General features: G+C 44.6%; 1 protein-coding gene across 1 annotated transcript; it reads right to left on the minus strand.

Moving 5' to 3' along the window:
* Positions 1 to 547: 547 nt before the first annotated feature.
* On the minus strand, positions 548 to 17,137 carry lrrc56 (leucine rich repeat containing 56; the record flags this gene model as incomplete). The annotated part of the gene is made up of 12 exons (XM_083654733.1): positions 548 to 673; positions 981 to 1,219; positions 5,092 to 5,306; positions 7,570 to 7,712; positions 8,200 to 8,267; positions 8,572 to 8,778; positions 9,880 to 10,057; positions 12,134 to 12,331; positions 13,548 to 13,644; positions 15,005 to 15,065; positions 15,821 to 15,908; positions 16,979 to 17,137. 12 exons carry the CDS (start codon positions 17,135 to 17,137, stop codon positions 548 to 550), a joined length of 1,779 nt encoding a protein of 592 aa, XP_083510859.1.
* Between the last annotated feature and the right edge of the window lie 3,183 nt (positions 17,138 to 20,320).

Consider the following 20,320-nt stretch of genomic DNA (forward strand, 5'->3'; position numbering starts at 1 on the left):
GTATTCAGTATTTCAACCTGAGAAATGCAAATGTGAGGTATTAATTATCACCCAGCTAAACAGACAGCAGAAAATCAGCACCTCACTATAATATGAATTATTTCATGGTAGGAACCTGTCCAGTTGGGCCTACCATAAAAATAGATCTTCCAACCATGTACAGTAAAGGCACTGTGAGCTCACTGGATGCCAAGGTGTCTTTTGACCCATCAGAGGAAGTGAGTGCTCTGAGTCAGATAGAGTAACAGTGCTGGGTGGGCAGGCTTTCAATATTTGGCTGCTGGGCCTACTTTTACAGAAGAGGACAGCTTATCTCTGCCTGTTCTACTGGGAAAACACGGGACATCCCATCAGAACTCAGAGCGGAATGGAATGGAGTTAAAGGAGAATTAGGGAAATGATTACCCTCCATAGCCCCAATGCTACCACTCCTTTCCTTTTATTAAGGGTTTGGGACAACAGTCACCTCACCCACTACAGTTAATCATACCGATCTCTGGCCAGCCAGCTGTCCTGTTCTCACCATCAGGACATGTAGGTCCTAGTCTCAGTCTAGGTGTGAGCTCCCTCTGCTGGGTTGGAGTGTGTGGTGCTGGTAATGTTTCTGTAGCGCTGCCCTGGCTGTATGGGGACGCATTATTGTTGGTCTGTCCAGGGGTTGGGACGTCTGATGCTGGTTGACAGGGTGCACACTGGATAAATCCATCTCTGTACTGAAAGATAGAAAACCTTTCCTTAGCTCTCCCCAACATAAACATTTAGTTTACTTCAAACTATCAACTAATTAATCACTATCAACTGAATAATCTATTTCTAAAATTAGATAACCCCCATTTGAAAAAAATAACAACAACCAAAGAATGCATATAAATATATTACATTGTTACATCAAAGTAAACTTTGATAATGCCATACCATGGATCCCTGATCCCTCCACCCCGGGGACCGGTGATTGGCCGGTGGGGTATGTATGTGGTCACGGGCTGGAGAGGGACTCTGTGGACTCCCATGTCTGAGTCTGCTCTGGTTGTACCTGCCTCTGGGGGCGGCTCTGCTCCACTGGCCAGGCTGAGTCGAAGCCTGCGCGCACGCATCCCCGACAACGTCCGGGTACCAGTGGCTGCTGTGGCGCTCAGAGGGGGAGAAGGGGACAGGGTGGAGTCTGGGGACAGGGACAGTCGAGCCACGTCGGGGGATAAGGCTTCTCTGTGGGACAGGTCTAAAAACACAACATCATCCTTCAGAGGAGATCAGGTATAGTTACAGAAATGTATGTACAGTGTTTTTTCTTTAGGCATTTCAATGGCAGTTGACTCAAGTGAGGTATATGCTACTGTATATGTTCTATACAGTTCACTGTATACTAGATACCGCTTCCTGATTAATTATTATTATCTTTGCTTTATTATCTTCCTGATATTTGGGTGTTAACTGTCGTAGTTGTAATGTTTTTGTCGCTTTGTTGATTGTTTGGTCTGTCTTATCTCCTTTTAATTGTAACTTCCTTGACTCTCACTTGTCTGGTTTTTGCATGTTAGGACGCCTTGAAAACCAGATGATTCATCTCAAGGTTTTATCATTAAATTATTAGATTAGAATTGAATCATCTACTAATCTAATAGTTTACGTTTCAAGTTTCCACGTTTCAAGTTTTTACGTTCATAATTTACATGGTAAACTAATGATTAAAACTAGAACGGGCTAAATTTGCTGAAGCAAATTTGATTGTGCTTGCTCCCCCGTGATGCTCCGCCCCCCTTGCACCGCCCCTGCCTTAGACCCCGCCCTCCCATCCACTATCAATACAGCCCCAATCGGCAATGTGTAGCTAGGACGTGTTTAGACCGTTGCAAGGGTGTATTAACTGGATGCTATGGTGTTTTCGGCTCATCGGTATAGGGCGTTCGTAGATCGTTGCTAGGGTGTACTAAGTAGTTGTGGGCGGGAAATGGGCGGGCCTTTGTGAGTACAAGCGGGAGGAGCCAAGGAAACCAGGGCAGAAAGAATTTTGATCGTAGAAGCTATCGTTCCAAACTTACAAACCAAAACGTAAAGAGGGCAGCTATAGCGCCAGCGTGAGGTCAATTGGTATAATTTTTTAGGCCAGATTAGAAGAGTACTCTATGAACCTATGTACCCAATTTGGGAACAGTCGCTCTTACAGTTTGTGAGATACAGCTACTGAATGCTGCTAAAGCGCCCCCTATAGGCGAAATTACACCATTTTATTTTTATCAGCTCAGAGTACATATGTGCATACCTGGACCAAGTTTGGTTCAGATCGGACAATGTGGTCCAGAGTTATGGCGGTTTATGTGAAGTAGGCCCCACCCACCCCCGCCCCCTACAGGCCAAATGACACTTTCTTTTGTGAAATCAGCTCAGAAGTGTCGTGTCAATACAAGAAGGAAGGCTGGCCATAATTCCAATGAATCAGCACTTCCTGCCGCCCTTCAAAATAAACCAATTTAGAAGGTACAGGTACTGAATGCTGCTATATCGCCCCCTAGAGGCGGAATGACACAATATTTGTCCAATATTTGTCCTATAGGCTTAGAGTACATCCGTCCACACCTGTACCAAGTTTGGTTAGCATCGGACGATCTTTGTGAAATAGGCCCCACCCACAGAACTTTGGAGGTCGATTATATCGCAACGGTGCGGAATTTCAAAAAAACGCAAAATAAGTTTTGTGCGGGACAGTCCACACACGCTCTGTGATGTGGTTTGGTGAAGATCGGGCAAAATTTGAAGGAGAAATAGCGAAAAAACGCTTTTCGACAAAATTCAAAATGGCGGAAAATCTAGTTAGACGGAAATGGGCGGGGCCTATATCAGCAGATGCGGAATGACCCAAGGAATCCAGGGAAAAAATAATTTTGAATGTAGCCCTTACGGTTCAAAAGTTATGGACCAAAACGTAAGGATGGCTGTTATAGCGCCACCATCTGGTCAAATAGTGGAATTTTCCCACACAGAGTAAAAGGTGACTCTGTAAACCTACCTACAAAGTTTGGTCATGGCAGGTCATACGGTGTCTGAGCTACAGCTAATTTAATGCCAACGATTTCGAAACCCCATTCAAGTGAATGGGGGAAAAAATCGTACGTTAACGCCAATATCGCGAAAACCGGCGAACGAAACCCTTAGCAATCCAAATGCACACGATTCCTCAATGAGCCGCACGTTTTGATGTCTCCCATGTCTGTGTAGTGTGAAAACTGTAGGAGAAATGGCGAAGCAAACTTTTGGATAGAAGAAAAATAACTAGAACGGGCTAAATTTGCTGAAGCAAATTTGATTGTGCTTGCTCCCCCGTGACGCTCCGCCCCCCTTGCACCACCCCTGCCTTAGACCCCGGCCTCCCATCCAGTATCAATACAGCCCCAATCGGCAATGTGTAGCTAGGACGTGTTTAGGCCGTTGCAAGGGTGTATTAACTGGATGCTATGGTGTTTTCGGCTCATCGGTATAGGGCATTCGTAGATCGTTGCTAGGGTGTACTAAGTAGTTGTGTGCGGGAAATGGGCGGGCCTTTGTGAGTACAAGCGGGAGGAGCCAAGGAAACCAGGGCAGAAAGAATTTTGATCGTAGAAGCTATGGTTCCAAACTTACAAACCAAAACGTAAAGAGGGCAGCTATAGCGCCACCGTGAGGTCAATTGGTATAATTTTTTAGGCCAGATTAGAAGAGTACTCTATGAACCTATGTACCCAATTTGGGAACAGTCGCTCTTACAGTTTGTGAGATACAGCTACTGAATGCTGCTATAGCGCCCCCTATAGGCGAAATGACACCATTTTATTTTTATCAGCTCAGAGTACATATGTGCATACCTGGACCAAGTTTGGTTCGGATCGGACAATGTGGTCCGGAGTTATGGCGGTTTTTGTGAAGTAGGCCCCACCCACCCCCGCCCCCTACAGGCCAAATGACACTTTCTTTTCTGAAATCAGCTCAGAAGTGTCAAGTGTCAATACAAGAAGGAAGGCTGGCCATAATTCCAATCAATCAGCACTTCCTGCCGCCCTTCAAAATAAACCAATTTAGAAGGTACAGGTTCTGAATGCTGCTATAGCGCCCCCTAGAGGCGAAATGACAAAATATTTGTCGTATAGGCTCAGAGTACATCCGTCCACACCTGTACCAAGTTTGGTTAGCATCGGACGATCTTTGTGAAATAGGCCCCACCCACAGAACTTTGGAAGTCGATTATATCGCAACGGTGCGGAATTTCAAAAATACGCAAAATAAGTTTTGTGCGGGACAGTCCACACACGCTCTGTGATGTGGTTTGGTGAAGATCGGGCAAAATTTGAAGGAGAAATAGCGAAACAACGCTTTTCGACAAAATTCAAAATGGCGGAAAATCTAGTTAGACGGAAATGGGCGGGGCCTATATCAGCAGATGCGGAATGACCCAAGGAATCCAGGGAAAAAATAATTTTGAATGTAGCCCTTACGGTTCAAAAGTTATGGACCAAAACGTAAGGACGGCTGTTATAGCGCCACCATCTGGTCAAATAGTGGAATTTTCCCGCACAGAGTAAAAGGTGACTCTGTAAACCTACCTACAAAGTTTGGTAATAGCAGGTCATACGGTGTCTGAGCTAGAGCTAATTTAATGCCAACGATTTCGAAACCCCATTCAAGTGAATGGGGAAAAAAATCGTACGTTAACGCCAATATCGCGAAAACCGGCGAACAAAACCCTTAGCAATCCAAATGCACACGATTCCTCAATGAGCCGCACGTTTTGATGTCTCCCATGTCTGTGTAGTGTGAAAACTGTAGGAGAAATGGTGAAGCAAACTTTTGACCAGAAGAAAACAGAATAATAAATAAATAAATAAAATTAAGTATGAGAGATTCTAAGATTGTGCTTGCCTATCTGCAAGCACAATAATAAACTTGAAACAAACACCCAGTGGCCAAAAGGGGGCGTGGTAATGGTCATGGGCAATCACAAAAAGGCAGCCAACTTCCAAACGATTCATGTAACAGCAGGAAACCTTGTAGAAAGGTTGGAGGTATGGCAGTGAATATGTTATTCATGCATTTCTGTGGTCTGTTCATTCAGTGAGTATTCACCTGGGCAAAGAGACAGGAAAGGTGAATCTGGTGAGGTAGTATTTGGCCCATTGCCTTTCTTCTCCTCTCCGTCCTCTTCATCACCATCATCACTTTTCAGAACACAGAGGCCTTCTTCACCATCATCTTCACAATCCTCCTCTTCTTCATCATCATCACTGTGCTGAATAGTCAGTACCTGTGGCATTCTTTCCATCTCTATGGCCTGGAGACGTCTGAAAAACAAGGTAAAAATTCATTTTAGTTCCCCATCTGTTAGGGATACACCGATATGAAGATTTTGGCTTATACCGATAACCGATATTAACTCATTCACTGCCAATATCTGACTGGCATTTTTGGCACAGGCCAAGTATTTCCATAATGTTTGGTCATCTTTCAAGACCCACAGTAAATTCTGTACTAGGACTACAGTGATGTCCAATACCTCGAAATGAAGATCTAAGTCTCTACTTTCACCCCCAAAAAGAAAGTTAGCTTTTAGCATGTTCTGTACTCTACTTATAACCCTTTTTATACACCCCATGTTCATCAAAAAAGCCTGTCTGGGAAGAGAAAAGGGAGAAAAAAGCATTTTTGTAAAAGGGCACAATCTCAGGCATAACTCACTCTCAATTCTTTTATTTTGAACTGTATTGACATCAGACATGTAAATATTATTCGTTAGGACACAAATGACAAAAAAAAAATATATATATATATATATACACACATGAAGTGCTTTTTTTTTACATTCAACAATACAGTTTACTCGGTGTGAGTGTGCAGACAGACAGACAGACAGACAGACAGACAGACACACCGACAGACAGACAGACAGACAGACAGACAGACAGACAGACAGACACACACACACACACACACACACACACACACACACACACACACACACACACACACACACACACACACACACACACACACACACACACACACACACACACACACACACACACACACACACACACACACACACACACACACACACACACGATCCCCCTTTTAGATTTCTAACCCAACATAGGATAAGCAATAACCACGCCCTGTGGCGCTGGGATTGGCCAGGAGCAACACTGGAGGGCACGCAGCCCAGCGATTTCATAACTGAAGAGCTCTTGAGAAGGACAGCGGGCTGCTGTGAGTGCCTTCTGCCCGCTGCTGCCTAGCTGTTCCTGTGTTTATTTTTGATTTGTTCTGGTACACCCGTCTCCCTATCAACTCTGCTATTTGATCGTTCCCGTTTTCCCCTCGGCTATTCAACACGTCCTCACCGCCCTCGCAAACTGATCGATCATTTCCTCATTCCTCCGATGATCAAACACATCTCTTGATTACTTTCTCCCGTTTTCTCCTGGCTGGCACAGAGGAAGGCGACTCCAGCTCGTGCCGAGGGCGTTTCAATTGCGTTTCTCCTGTCTGCACAAGGAAGCGTTACCCGTTCTCTGCTTTTCCTCTTGCTAGATTTCAAAACAACAGCTGCGGTATGTGTTTGATCGCGTGCTGTCGGCTACCCTTTGAAGGCAGGGACCTGTGTCTGTGTGACAGGCTGGGCAAGTGTTTGCTGCAGGCGCTGCACCAATAAAAACAAAAACACGTCAAACACGTCCTTGGCGGGGAAGGCCATTGCTGATAACACGTCAAAGACGTCATTGGCGGTGAATGAGTTAACATTGACATGATCTGTATAAAAACAAGTTTCTATGATAATCAAATTTTGTACGTGCTGAAAAACACATGTAAACACTGTGAATTTGAAAAAGTAATGTCGTTCTTTATTTCCAAAACATTTGGAAAAGCCCACAAATCATAGATTTACCGCATTGTTTCCTCTCGATATGAAAATTGTGGCCGATACCGATATTAACATTGCTGTTGTTTTGCTCATCGGACCGATACCGATATATTAAAAATAATTACTAACACCGGCCGATACCAATATCGATTGTTGATATATTGTACATCCTTACTATCTGTCCATCTTTTCACTGTCAATCATAACACCCTACCAGATGATGAGAATCTGTAATGGTTTAAAGGACAGCGATGAAAGCCTATTGTCTGTGGAGTGAGACTCTCTCACTTCACACTCTCACTACACAGAGAATTTCATCCTGGGCCACATCAGCATTATGGTTGCCCTCAAAGGGCCGGTTGTAAATGTAGCACGATATAAATGTATCTAGCCTACGTGCTATCATATTTCATAATTGCTTCTGATTAGATTATTATTGTTTTTTAATATTAACTTAATACTTAATAACTAGCTCTGAAAGCAGAATTATAGGGAAAACAATGGCAAACAGACAACTAGTAACCTACTATTATTCAGTTGAACAATAGCCATTTTTAGCCGTATTGCGAAGAATTGTATTCTTTGCTAGCTCTCGCGGGCCACATGAAATGAGGTGGCGCCATGACGGGCCAGATTTGGCCCCCGCGGGCCTTGAGTTTGACACATGTGATTAAAGTGGTCAGTACCTGCTGTGCTGCTCCCTCCAAGCCCTAAGCTCGGCAAACACATCGCTGCGCTCTCCCACACCAGGCTCCTCAAGGTCATACGTGTGTTCCGGTACATGGATGGGCAGGTCACGCGGCGAGAACGCAGATGTGGTGGGCGCCGTCTACGACGAGAGAAGAGAGGGAACGTGAGCATGAGGGACAGGACAGAAGACGTTATAGGCGAGAGACAGGAAATAAGATACAATAGAGGGCGAAGAGCTGAGTACCGCATAAAGTACGGACCGACACGTAGACTTGGGTAACGGTCAAGGAGAGAGACCACAAGAGCAATCGAAGGAAATTATTGCCCCCCCCCCCCCACACACACACACACATCCCCTGTGTCCTCCCAGGCTCATGTCCTCCCACTTATAATCATCTCCTTCTGTTTATTCGGACATGCCAGCAATAATGGCCTGTCAAAGCCCATAAAGATTGCTCTTCACTCCACACTAAACCCCTCCACTGTACGGGCTACAACATACAACTAATGAGAGATTGGTGTGGATTCATTCGTAATTGATAATATATTGTTATATATATATATATATATATTGTCTTGCTGAATTGTAGGAATTTGAGTTTCTAGTTCTGACAGATGCCACATACCCTCAACTTCTCTCGTCTTGCTCGGAGAGCTTGGACAGGGTTCCCACAGAACAGGATCTTTCCAGCTCCTTCAAAAACCAACAGATAGAGAGAGATTTCAGCACATCACATCATTCTTTTTCTGACAAAATAAGGTCCTCTTGGTGGCACTGTTGTGCAAGGGTTGCCCTCCTGTTTGGGGATGTTTTTTTCTACAGGTAGAATGACAGGGGATTGTCTTAAAACACAGTGAATGAAGATTTATAAGGTGTCCCTCCTGTCATGGGCCAAAGGCTATGCCACAAAAACCAACCACAACATTGATTGAGCTAAGTGTTTATTCCTGCATGTTGTAGAAGTAATGTAGACACATCAGGCACCCTGATGCCTCACCGTGCATCAGGGTGCTGGTGTCTGGATCCACTGCTGTTGGGTCAGAGTCTGCAGAACCAGGTCTGGATCCAGGAGGGGACAGCACTCTGGACCCTGTGGCTGACACAGGCCTGGAGCCCCCTGACAGCGTCCAGGCAGAGGAGAGGCTGGAACTGGGGCGCTTGGCAGAGCTCGGTCTGTAAGAGCATGCACTGTCTGTCGTCTCCTCTGCAGAGAAGGAAAAAAACAGAAGAAAAACAAAACAAGTGCTCTACAGTCAGGTTACATCCACATGTATATATAGATAGTTCTGAAAACGCATTTTTCCATTTGCAAAGAAAATCCCTGTCGACATCAACGGTGTTTTAGAATATGCCTCCGTCCACAAAACAATGCAAAAACAATTTAAAGTGCCATTAATTCCTGAGGTAGGGTGCGTATTCCACACTCACCCCCGCAGATGGTCACATAAAGAGTGGAAAATAGTTCAACTTGAGCGGAAAAGATCCACGCTCACTTCTCACAGGAGGACAAGTCAGTGCTGCTTTGGTTGCCTGGTAACAAACTGGGCGCTCCACTTCGTTTCTGCCACTGTTTTTTTTCCAAAAGCAAGGCAGATCATGGATTTCAAGCCCAAGAGTAAAGTAAGAAAAATACAGCAAGGTGGACTTATAAACACATCATTAAAGCTAAACAGCACTGATTACATGTAAGGTAGTAGGCTCATAGGTTCCTGACACATGCCCAATACAAATAAAAGCGTCTTCAAAAAGCTCAACTTTCACCTGTCCACATGAATACAGGAAAACAGAGGTTTGGAAGATCTCCACCCTGGAACGCGTTTTCCACAAGCACCGTTTTCAGTGACCTAAAAACTTTAGTGTGGACGGGAGGCCAAAATGCAGAGGAAATACTGTTTTCAAAAATACCCGTGTCCGTGTGGACGACCCTTCAGTGATAGTACATTTACTAGGGATGGGCAGGAGTACTCGGGTACTCGTTCATAACGTTACTATTCGAGTAACGTTACTTTCTACCATTAAAGTAGTCGCACTTTAGCAACGCAGGAGGGAAATCCCCGATGCAAATGAGACGCTTGTTTCAACTCTGACACAGACCACCCGTAGTATTATGCCAAAAGGGACGCTATTATTATTAATTACGTTAATAAATGAGTACTCGTTCATTAGTTAATGAGAGTACTCGAATAATGAAATTGCTTAAAATGCGCATCCCTAACATTTACAACTGTGATGGACTGTTCAACATCTAATTACTGACTTAGGATTTTACCCGCCCCCACACACACACACACACACCCACACACACCATCTTCAGTAGCAGCCTGAGCGTAGCTGCAGTCTCTGATAGTGTTTCGTAGCATGGCCCAGTCTTCCCCCATGGTGCTGCTGCAGCCCAGCCTGTCCTCCTCCACCCTCACATTGTCTAGGTAACGTAGCTGAGGGACGAGCTCCCTCACTGCAGCCCGATAGCTATACTCTGCCGTCTGGGAGAGAGGGAGGGAGGGAGGGAGGGAGAGAGAGAGACACGCACAGAGAGAAGAGAGACAGACAGAGAGAAGAGAGAGACAGCGTTTTTAGTTTTATTCATTTGCACATTTTAAAAACAGAAACGGACAAAATAAAAAAATAAAACAACAAAAATAATGTGCAGGTAGAGACAGGAAAGCGTACATGGGCTTATACTGAGTCACTACCTCAGAAAACCAAATAATAGCAACAGTCCGTACAAAGCAATACAACAGAAACAAGAGAACTGAAAAAACAAGAAAACAAATAGACAAGGAAAAGAAAAGCAACAATAAAAAACGAAAAAAAGGAAAACAAAAGAGCAATGAAAATGAGTGAGTAGACAGTTCAAATGGCAGTGTGAGGTGTCTGCCTAATGTACGCGGGCTATGTGTGTCTAAGCAATATTGATGTAGGTGTTCCATAGTATGGCACCTCTGTAGCGTTGACAGAAAGACGGAGTAAAACTGATACAAACTAGATCCAATTTATGCTCTATCATCACCCAAGTCTGGAAAATAGTCATACTACTTTCAAGATGATATCATAGACTACATCAGTCATGCCCCATAGATGATTCTATAAAAAAGGGGAGGTGCTGTGAAGGAGAGAGAGAACGACAGGTGATCATGACTGTCATCATACTGACTCATCTTAAAAAGAGAACGCAGCAGATATTACAGCCAATGACATGCAAGCAATCCACAGGTGGGACACTGCTACGTAAGGCTATCAGCATCACATTCATTATGTATATTAGCTAGCTGACATGTTGTCACTTTTGCATGTGGTCTTGCCTGTGATGGCTCTCTTTGGAGAGACAGTGGAACTTAGGTTCTAAACAAGGAGACAAAGCCACAGAGCTAACTGAGTGCTAATAAAGGCTATAATGTGCACTTTGTACTGAGGCCTGCTCTTTTATCAGCAGAGAGAGAGAGAGCAGTAAAAGCACTGCGCTGCTGAGACATCCAGTTAGAGCTCAGACCTCCTACCCTTCCTCCAAACCACACAGATGGAGTGAATGAGAACGGCAGTGAAAGGCTGGGAAAAAGGAAACGCAGGAGAGAATGAGGGGTGGATGAGAGAGGAAGTGAGCGGATGTGTGTGTGAAGAGAGAGAGAGAGAGAGAGAGAGAGAGAGAGAGAGAGAGAGTGATGATAGTTTGGCAAGAAAGCGAGCCCATGGACCCCTCAGTCACTACAAAGAGTGGGCCTAATGCATATTCAGCTCAGCATCTCCCCTCATTGGCCTAGTTTCCTAATTAATGCTCCGCTGGTGGGTGTGTAAATAAACACATTCACACTGGCCCAAAAAGAGCCACAGCATACTGTGTCTACACTGAATGGAAGGTGGAAAGGCACCCTTTATATCCAAATACACTCGATATCATTGAATGCTGGGTCACTGCTGAGTTGCCTTATGTAAAGGACATTAACATCAAATGAGAGATCAAATAAGCAATCGCGCTAATTACTACAATACATAGCTGGCGCTGTAATCAAATTATGAAACGCTGTGTGTCTGTGTCAAAACATCTCCACAGGAAAGTGTGGCTGTTCTGTGTAATTAAAGCGAGAAAAAGCCAGCACACTGAAAATGTCCTTTCACAGGTTTATTCCATCATCTCTGGGCAAAGCAACAACGGACGTTTCAGCCAACAGGCCTTCTTCAGCGTTGTGTGTGTTATGTGTGAGATGTCTCCTGCATCTGTCCTGCCCTGTGTGCTGAAGATGCAGATACAGAGCAGTAAGACGACACAGATACTTTACATTTCTACTGAAAACAGGCATGTGGAATAGGCTAATTGGAACAATGCTGATTTGTCAAAAGATCCGTGTCTGCTGAGACAGAAGGTCCAGACAAGGACCCAGACAAGGACAGACAGATAGCTCTTGTGAAGGAAAAGCCAACATTTGGACTTGATATACAACCTCACCAGTGCCACCTTGTTCCAGTGCCATCTGTTTTTGCAGCTGGTGACACATGTGCATCATTCAATGTAAACCTATGCTATTAACATGAGGATGGCATTCCCCAGGCTAGCGTTCCCCTACCTGTGTGGCAGTCGGGTGGGGGCGCACGCACACAGGGTTCTCCTCCAGGGTGAGTGTGTGGAGGTGGCTACACAGACCCAGGTACTGAACCTGGACCAGGTCATCCACATCATTCCCTTCCACATCCAACAGCTGCAGTTTGTCCAGCATGCTAACCTGGCTCAGGTCTGAGACACTGTTGTAGGACACGTATAACTCCTGCCACAGGGAGACAGGTAGAGAGAGAGGGAGACAGGGAGACAGGTGTGATACAGTAGGTAGACAGAGGCAGGCACAAACGCAGACAGACAAACAGGGAGTCAGAGAGACTGAAGGACCATAACAATACTTGGATATACAGTAGAGAGGGAGTGCTTGGTAGTGCTTTGGCAGATTCCCTGCCTACGAGGGTCGCAGGTTCGTGCCGTGTGTTGCTTCCGGCTTGGTCAAGCGTCCATACAGGCACAGTTGGCCGTGTCTGCGGGTGGGAAGCCAGATTAAGAGTATACTGTATGTCCTGCTCGGTGCACTATGCCTCCTCTGGTCAGTCTGGCCTGTTCGGGGGGAGGGGAACTGGGGAGAACAGGGTGATCCTCTCATGTGCTACGTCCTGCCGGCGAAACGCCTTGCTGTCGGGTGAAAAGAAGCGGCTGACGAAAAAAGAAAAAGAAAAAAAAACTGCTGGCGACTGCACATGTATCGGAGGAAGCATGTGCTACTCTACAACTCTCCCCAGATCATCAGAGGGAGTGGCTCAGTGATTAGCACTGTTGCCTCACAGCAAGAAGGTCCCGGGGTCGAACACCGGTCCATCCCAGGTCCTTTCTGTGTGGAGTTTGCATGTTCTCCCCGTGTTCGTGTGGGTTTCCTCCCACCACCAAAAGACATGTATGTTAGGGTTAATGCTCCTGTCAGTGCCCCTGACCAAGGCAATGGCAAAAGAACTGGAGTAGGTCGCCGGGCACTGCACTGTGGCTGCCCACTGCTCCTAGTTCTAGGAAAGTTCCTAGTAGAGGATGGGTCAAATGCAGAGGATGAATTTCCCCATGGGGATAAATAAAGGATAACTTAACTTAACTGACTGTGGGTGGTGCTAATGCACATTATAATTTGTTTACCAACTGCTGTTAAAATAAACTTTAGAAGAAGAAACGGAGCAGTGAGTGAGCGGTCGGGGCTTATTGATGGCTCGCCTAACTGCACTTGGCTGCTCTCGTCTGCTTTCCAGGCGAGGCAGCAGTCAACTCAAAAGGAGCCTAGTGAGACATCTCAGTAAGCCCCTGAGACTCTTCCAGGCCGGCCGTACAGAGTCTGGCAAAAATACATTCAGTTCAAATAAATAGCGCTCAAGATCCCCCACCAGAAGGTTTTGTGAATCTGGCCCCAGGTCTTTGTTTGTGCACCATCTGAACCACCTGCAGCCTATAAAGTCTACCTTGAGAGAGGAGAAAGAAGGGATGCCATCTAGGTCTTGCAGGCAGCAGCGAGACATCCACAGCACCTGCAGATGGGAGAGGGTGGTTCCCAGGTCTCTGAGGAGACAACACAACACACACACACTTGATTTAGAGGCAGGGATGGGACTTTCACAGCATCATAAAAATCACAGAAAAAGACTACAGAGTCCCTGGGCCATTGCTGCCAGAGGTTCCTTCCTCTTCCCCCTTAAGTAGGTATCCCCTCTGCCTCCCATTTCTTCTCCTCTGAACCTCAGTCAGTGTACCATAACATCCTCTTCACTACAGCTCCCTCAGCCCAGAGCAGGAAATGCTATCAGAGGCTGCGGACATCCGGCTGGCCCTTCTCTGCTCCTCTCAGGGTGCGGCAGACAGCTCCCTATCTTTGTTTATACGGTCTTTTGTGTGTGTGTGTGTGTGTGTGTGTGTGTGTGTGTGTGTGTGTGTGTGCGCGCACACACACACACATCCTATCCTGGAAGTTTATTGCATTACCTCCATCCGATATTGATGACACAGCTGTCCAAACTGATGACACTGAAAGCTGAGACATCTGCATCCCACTGTAAGTCAGGCAGGTGAGCTTGTTCTCCAGATGTATCTCTTATCCCTAAACCCAAGACGGTGCGACACGACACACCACATCTGCTGCTGTGTCTGATTTACAAGCTGCAGCATGCATCTCCACTTCCACACAGAGAGACATCCTGATTCTTACAAGTCCCTCTTGGCCTACACCTACCTTGCTGGAAGCATAGCAGAGCTCCCCACCTGCACTACAATAGCACCACACTTTCCCATCTGGCACAGATCGCTACATGAGCTGTGGCCACTCGCTCTTCTGCTTCAAAGCAGCATCATTTAAAGGCGTGCCCGGCCTCTCGCTGAAGGGCGTCTCCCCAGCGTGGGTCTGGCCAGCGTGGGTGTGGCCAGTGTGGGTGTGGCCAGCATGGGTGTGGCCAGTGTGGGTGTGGCCAGCGTGGGTGTGGCCAGCGTGGGTGTGGCCAGCGTGGGTGTGGCCAGCGTGAGGCACGGTGGGAATCCCCACGGGTGCATCACTGCTCTGTGTGCTCTGGTTCCAATTACAGCTCTCTTTGTGGAGAGATGGGAAAGCTACATGCTTTGGACCTGCTGCTTTGTTCTCTTCAATGGATGCTGAATATCAACTGGGTCGTAGCAGGAGAAGAAGCATACAGTACATCAATCGGAGAAATTCATTTTTGGTCTCAATACGGGATTTCACTTTTCGTTTCATATTTGCAGCTGGTTCGGTTTCTGTATGATTCCATGAGCTAATGTCAAGTGTGCGTGCGTGCGTGCGTGCGTGCGTGCGTGCGTGCGCACCTTGGCTGGGAGGGGGGGTTACTATTCAAAGGGAATACACACCAGAGAGAAAACAAGAAGATGGTTTGTGTTGTGTGACTTTGATGCTTACCTTACAGACATGATCGTGCTGTTGTTCATTTTGAGCTGCACCAGCTTAGGCAAGTAGGCACCTAGAAGATGATCAGATTAAATAAAAAAACACCTCTCTCTAAACATCTCCCTCACTCTTTCATGTCACAGCAGCCAGCCAGGCGTGATTCAGTCGCGTGCAGACAACACTGTCATGCCCGCACTCGTTGTGCAATCGAGGAGTTTTCTGAGGACAAAGCTGAGCATCATGAAGACACTCCTTTGCCCTTATCAACTCAATGGGCTTGCATTGAGGAGGGCAAGTATGACGGGAAATCTACTACTGATACCTTGTGTGCGTCACAGCAATGCCGTTGTCTGGACTGCTATCTAGCTCTGGTCATTCCCAGTAACACATCATCATTGTATTCACCTTATGTAGCCCCGCCCACTTGACCCAGTTGTGTTATGACTTTCTGTTCAAAACACCGTCTGTTTTACCTGGTCACTAGTACTGCACTGTCACAGGAAGTGTAAACACAATAGGAAGTAACTGGCTGTGTTGGAACATAAGGTGAATAGAATGTGAATTTATCATTAGTTAGTGTCAGTTTAGTCAAGTTCCCCACACTTACAGTAAATTTAATTTAAAATGACATTTGCTCTGTGTGACCAAACAGGGCAAAAGGACAAGGGTTCACGTAAGGCACACTGGATATAAACAATAAATCCTATAATAAACCGCCATGCATGAAATGCACATTACAAAATACAAATAGGGTCTGACATATTAAGTCATGGTGTAAATTTCCAGAAGTCCGGAAGTGTGACTCTCATCTGCGTGATCATCTCTTACCAAAGTTACCCAGCGTGTTTTCACGAGTGTCGACGCGGATCTCCAGCGACGTCACCTGAGAGAGGTCCTGAGCTCCACACAGGGATTGCTGGGAGAAACAGAAAATAACTTTATACACAGTATACCAGATGATGATCCTTACTGTGGTTTTAGCCTCGATCTCATAGGTGCACATAGCTATGTTTTGAATTGATATCATTCAACATTTATCTCAAACATATCCACACAACTTTTACACAAGGAATAATGTGAAGCCTATGAGAGGAAGCTCTCGCCAACTCGCCTTGAGACTAAGTTCTGCACAAATTGCACTCAAACGCACGCAAATTGCAAGGGGACAATCAATTGAGGTGACAGATTGTGTAGCCTGGCAGTGTTGTGTCTGAAAGCTACAACCTGTCCAACACTAAACACACCACAGATGATTATGGATGAGAAGCGTTTGGTGCTGCAGTGCATGCCTTACTGCTCGCTTATATATCACATTCACGCACAGCAGCTAAATCACATTCATGCACAGCAGTTAAAGTCCCTGGAAACCAAAAATAAATGTGTTTTGAGTTTGTCACACCCAGTCAAATTTGAACTGAATTGAATGTCGCCAAGTATGTACAATCAAGAGCTGCAATGTCTTGAGGATCGTGTGGGCGGGACCATGTTGCCTCAGCAAACAATGACAACAGGGAAATGGCGATATTTAGGATTTGGGTTGAAACTAAAAACTAATGTCTCCTACATTTTGAGGCAAACCCTCATTACTGTTTTGCTCGCACCTGTGTTTACCCTGCATTTTCAACACAAATGGCCCCTGTGAGGGTCTATTAGTCAGATAAGACCCTAAATTACATAGTTGGAAGGTTTTTGTGGATTTTGGTTTCCGGGGTCTTTAAATCACATTCATCCCCAGTAGTTTAATGGCTGGATCACCATTTATTCCTCAAGCTCATGCAGCCTGCCCACAAACAGATCTGTATGAGTTAATGCTTAGAACCATTGCTGTAAAGGGCACTACAATGGAAATAACTGTCAAATACAGTGATTTCACATTGTTTCTGGAGTCCACAAGTAATTCCAGATGCCATCACAGGTTTAAGCTCAGATAAAGAAAAAGGCATAATCTAAACGCATGAATTAGACAAAGCAGCCCTACCACCTTACCAGCTTTGTTGGAGAGACATAAAGCTCCACCACTGCACAGTCTTCATATCCCTTGGTGACAGGAGTTGGGTTCATGTGGCCTGACCCACTCAGCTCAGTCACCAGTACCCGAGCTGTACCAGGTCGGACCTGGGGCACAGAGCCATAAGAGCAACTCATCTCTCACGGTTAGCTACCTGAAATGAACGGGAAAATGTTTTGTCAACAATGTCTAATGGCTATTTAGAAAAGTGTGTTTTATTATAGGTTAGGCCACGGCACGGAACTCACTGAGTCGGTTTGGCTGAGTGGATGTACTCTCGCTAGCCTGCTATGTTCAATGTTGTCATGAAGCAGGCAGGACTCCTGCCGCAGGAGACAATGAAAGTAATTACATTTCAGAGTTTGAACGGAATATAACGTACCTTTGCCGGTGTAGAAAACGGCACCGTCCAAAAAGTAAGCTAGTCCATAACGTTACATTTTCAAAGTGCACCTTATCACACTGGCAAAGTTTGGTTGACAACCACAGACGATTTCCTGGATACAGGCGGCGCTGCTCCCTGGGAAATGTAGTGCTATTCATTCTCAAAACACAAAACACAAAACACAAAACACAAAACACAAAACACAAAACACAAAACACAAAACACAAACAAAACCGACACCCTCCTACCAAAATAAGGGCAGATAAACAGACACGCTAACATTTAGCTTTGCGAGAGTTTGTGTAAGCTACACTAAACTCAGCAGCAGCAGCAACTCAGTAGTATTATTATTATAAATGGCTAACTTTTGATTTATGGATATGAAATTTAGCTAAATTGATTCATTCTCCAATTTTATTGTTATTGAAGAACAAGAAACCAAACTACATTTTCTCAGTAAATAGAAAAGTCAGAGTCAATGTTGTCAAAAACAAACAAACATGGCTTATTTTCTCTGCTCTGGCTTTTCCACAGAAGTTTAATAATTTCACCTGCTGCAAATCATTAAGGGTGTAGGCTGTATGAGACGAGTCCAATAGCCTATATCTGCAGGTAGCCTATATAGACCATTTATTTCACAAGTCTGACCTTTTAATACATAGGCTATAAGAACTGTTAGATAGGCCTATTAGCATCACATTAAATGTTTATCAATGAAGAAACATTTGATGATGTGCTCTAGAGCTATGTGTTATGATTTGAGGAAACTCATTTAAGCTTCACCGAGGTCAGTGGAAATGTATTAGGCTCAACTACTTGTTTACCTGCACAATCTATGGCCTGCATTGGTAAGTGATCAATCTAACAATCCTTGTAAATGGCATTGTTGATAGGAAGCATGAGACACTCTAGCGCCAAACCCCTGGGTGTGCTTTACACATGAGCTTTATGTAGGCTATGTTATTTGAACCTTCACCATGACTGTGCTTATGAGTCACAAATGCATGATGCAAGTTGTGCGAACCAGACAGTACTGACGGCAGACACAAACTTGTATATGTATTATGTATTCTGGTTGCATAATAGCTCATCGTTAACCATTCAAAATAAATATATTGTTCCTGTCTGTTTGGTTTGAACCATTCACATTACCCATACCATTGGGTCATACTGACAAACACCAGATCTGTCTGTAGATGGCAGCAACTCTCAAACTGGAAATGGAGGGAATCATTGTGAAAGTTGACAGATAAGGGACCAAGAAGTGGGTTCATCTTGGCATCTTTATTCCTGCCCTGCTATACATTTGCCACATCATTGAAGAGTAAATACATCTTAAATAGTTAAACAGTTGACATTTTCACAAATCCCTTCTGCACCGCTCATTCCACAGTTTGCAAGGGAGAAACAAGCCCTTAAGCCCACTGTATCCTTGTGCAAAACTCCCAATGGTCCATACAGTCTTTGTCATGCTTGCCAGCTTTTCAGACATATATAGTATACTATCCCTGCTGCAACATGACAGTTATTCTTATTTAATGGGAATGCATAGATTTGTGAAATTTGATGGGACTATTGTGGATGTACTGTATAAAGATAAGACACAGGGAAAGGACAAGCATACTATGGGCACTGTAAATATATGTTAAAAACACTGGGTGGAAAATAAATGTCAATACACAACTAAAACTAGAACCAAAGACCAAACCTTTCCACATATCTCAATATTGTGTATTTTCTTTACAACATAAGGCTTTTGTGTTGTTAAGTTACGGTAAAACAGCTCCTCAGTACAAACCAAACAATATCTAAACATATGTATGTATGTATGTATGTATGTATGTATGTATGTATGTATGTATGTATGTATGTAGGTATGTATGTATGTATGTATGTATGTATGTATGTATGTATGTATGTATGTATGTATGTATGTAGGCCTATGTATGTATGTATGTATGTATGTATGTATGTATGTATGTATGTACTGTATGTATGTATGTAGTATGTATGTATGTATGTATGTATGTATGTATGTATGTATGTATGTATGTATGTATGTATGTAGTATGTGTATGTATGTATGTATGTATGTATGTATGTATGTATGTATGTATGTATGTATGTATGTATGTATGTATGTATGTATGTATGTATGTATGTATGTACAGTATCTATCTCTCCCTGTGTTAAATGCTGTCAGTGTTGTGGGTGGGGGGGGGGATTTTTCTTCTTTATACATTCGCCTCCAGTAACTGAATGATTCCAATTGCATAAGTAACCAGTATGTCTCCCGTTACACACGCGCAAAACAACACTTTTATTAGTAGCATTTATTTGAAACAACACTTTTATTTGCGTTTTATTTTGAAGGCAGGAGGCAGTGACATGAGTGAGTTCCCTTATTGCAGCTGGCTTCATCCCTCAGCGAGGTGTTGCCTTCAGGTGCGCGCCGTAAACTGCCTATCCGAGTGCAACGTGCATTGAAACGCCTTGGTGATTTTTAGGTCTGTCTGTCTGTCTGTCTGTCTGTCTGTCTGTCTGTCTGTGTCCCCCCCCCTCTCTCTCTCTCTCTCTCGCTCTCTCTCTCTCTCTCTCTCTCTCTCTCTCTTTAATCACACAGACACAGCACTGCGTTTTGTTAGAAAAGTATGCAGTGCACATTCCTGTGTGTGCAAAAGCAAAATATGTCGGTCTATATGGCAACTCGAGTTTCATGATGAAAACAAAAATCCTCTAATCCACGTAGGCTACCGCTTTGGATTGTCATCTTTGTTCGGTCACATCATAGTTGCCATATTTCGGACAGTACGTGAAGGCAGCATCAACATGCATGCATGGTAACCGGGGCGGTTCTATGTTTGATAGAGCTGGGCGTGGGCTCAACACTCCTCATCCTCTCTCTCTCTCTCTCTCTGGAAGCACATTGTTCATC

The sequence above is a fragment of the Poromitra crassiceps genome, assembly GCF_964638095.1.
Source record: "Poromitra crassiceps genome assembly, chromosome: 18".
Taxonomy (NCBI): domain Eukaryota; kingdom Metazoa; phylum Chordata; class Actinopteri; order Beryciformes; family Melamphaidae; genus Poromitra; species Poromitra crassiceps.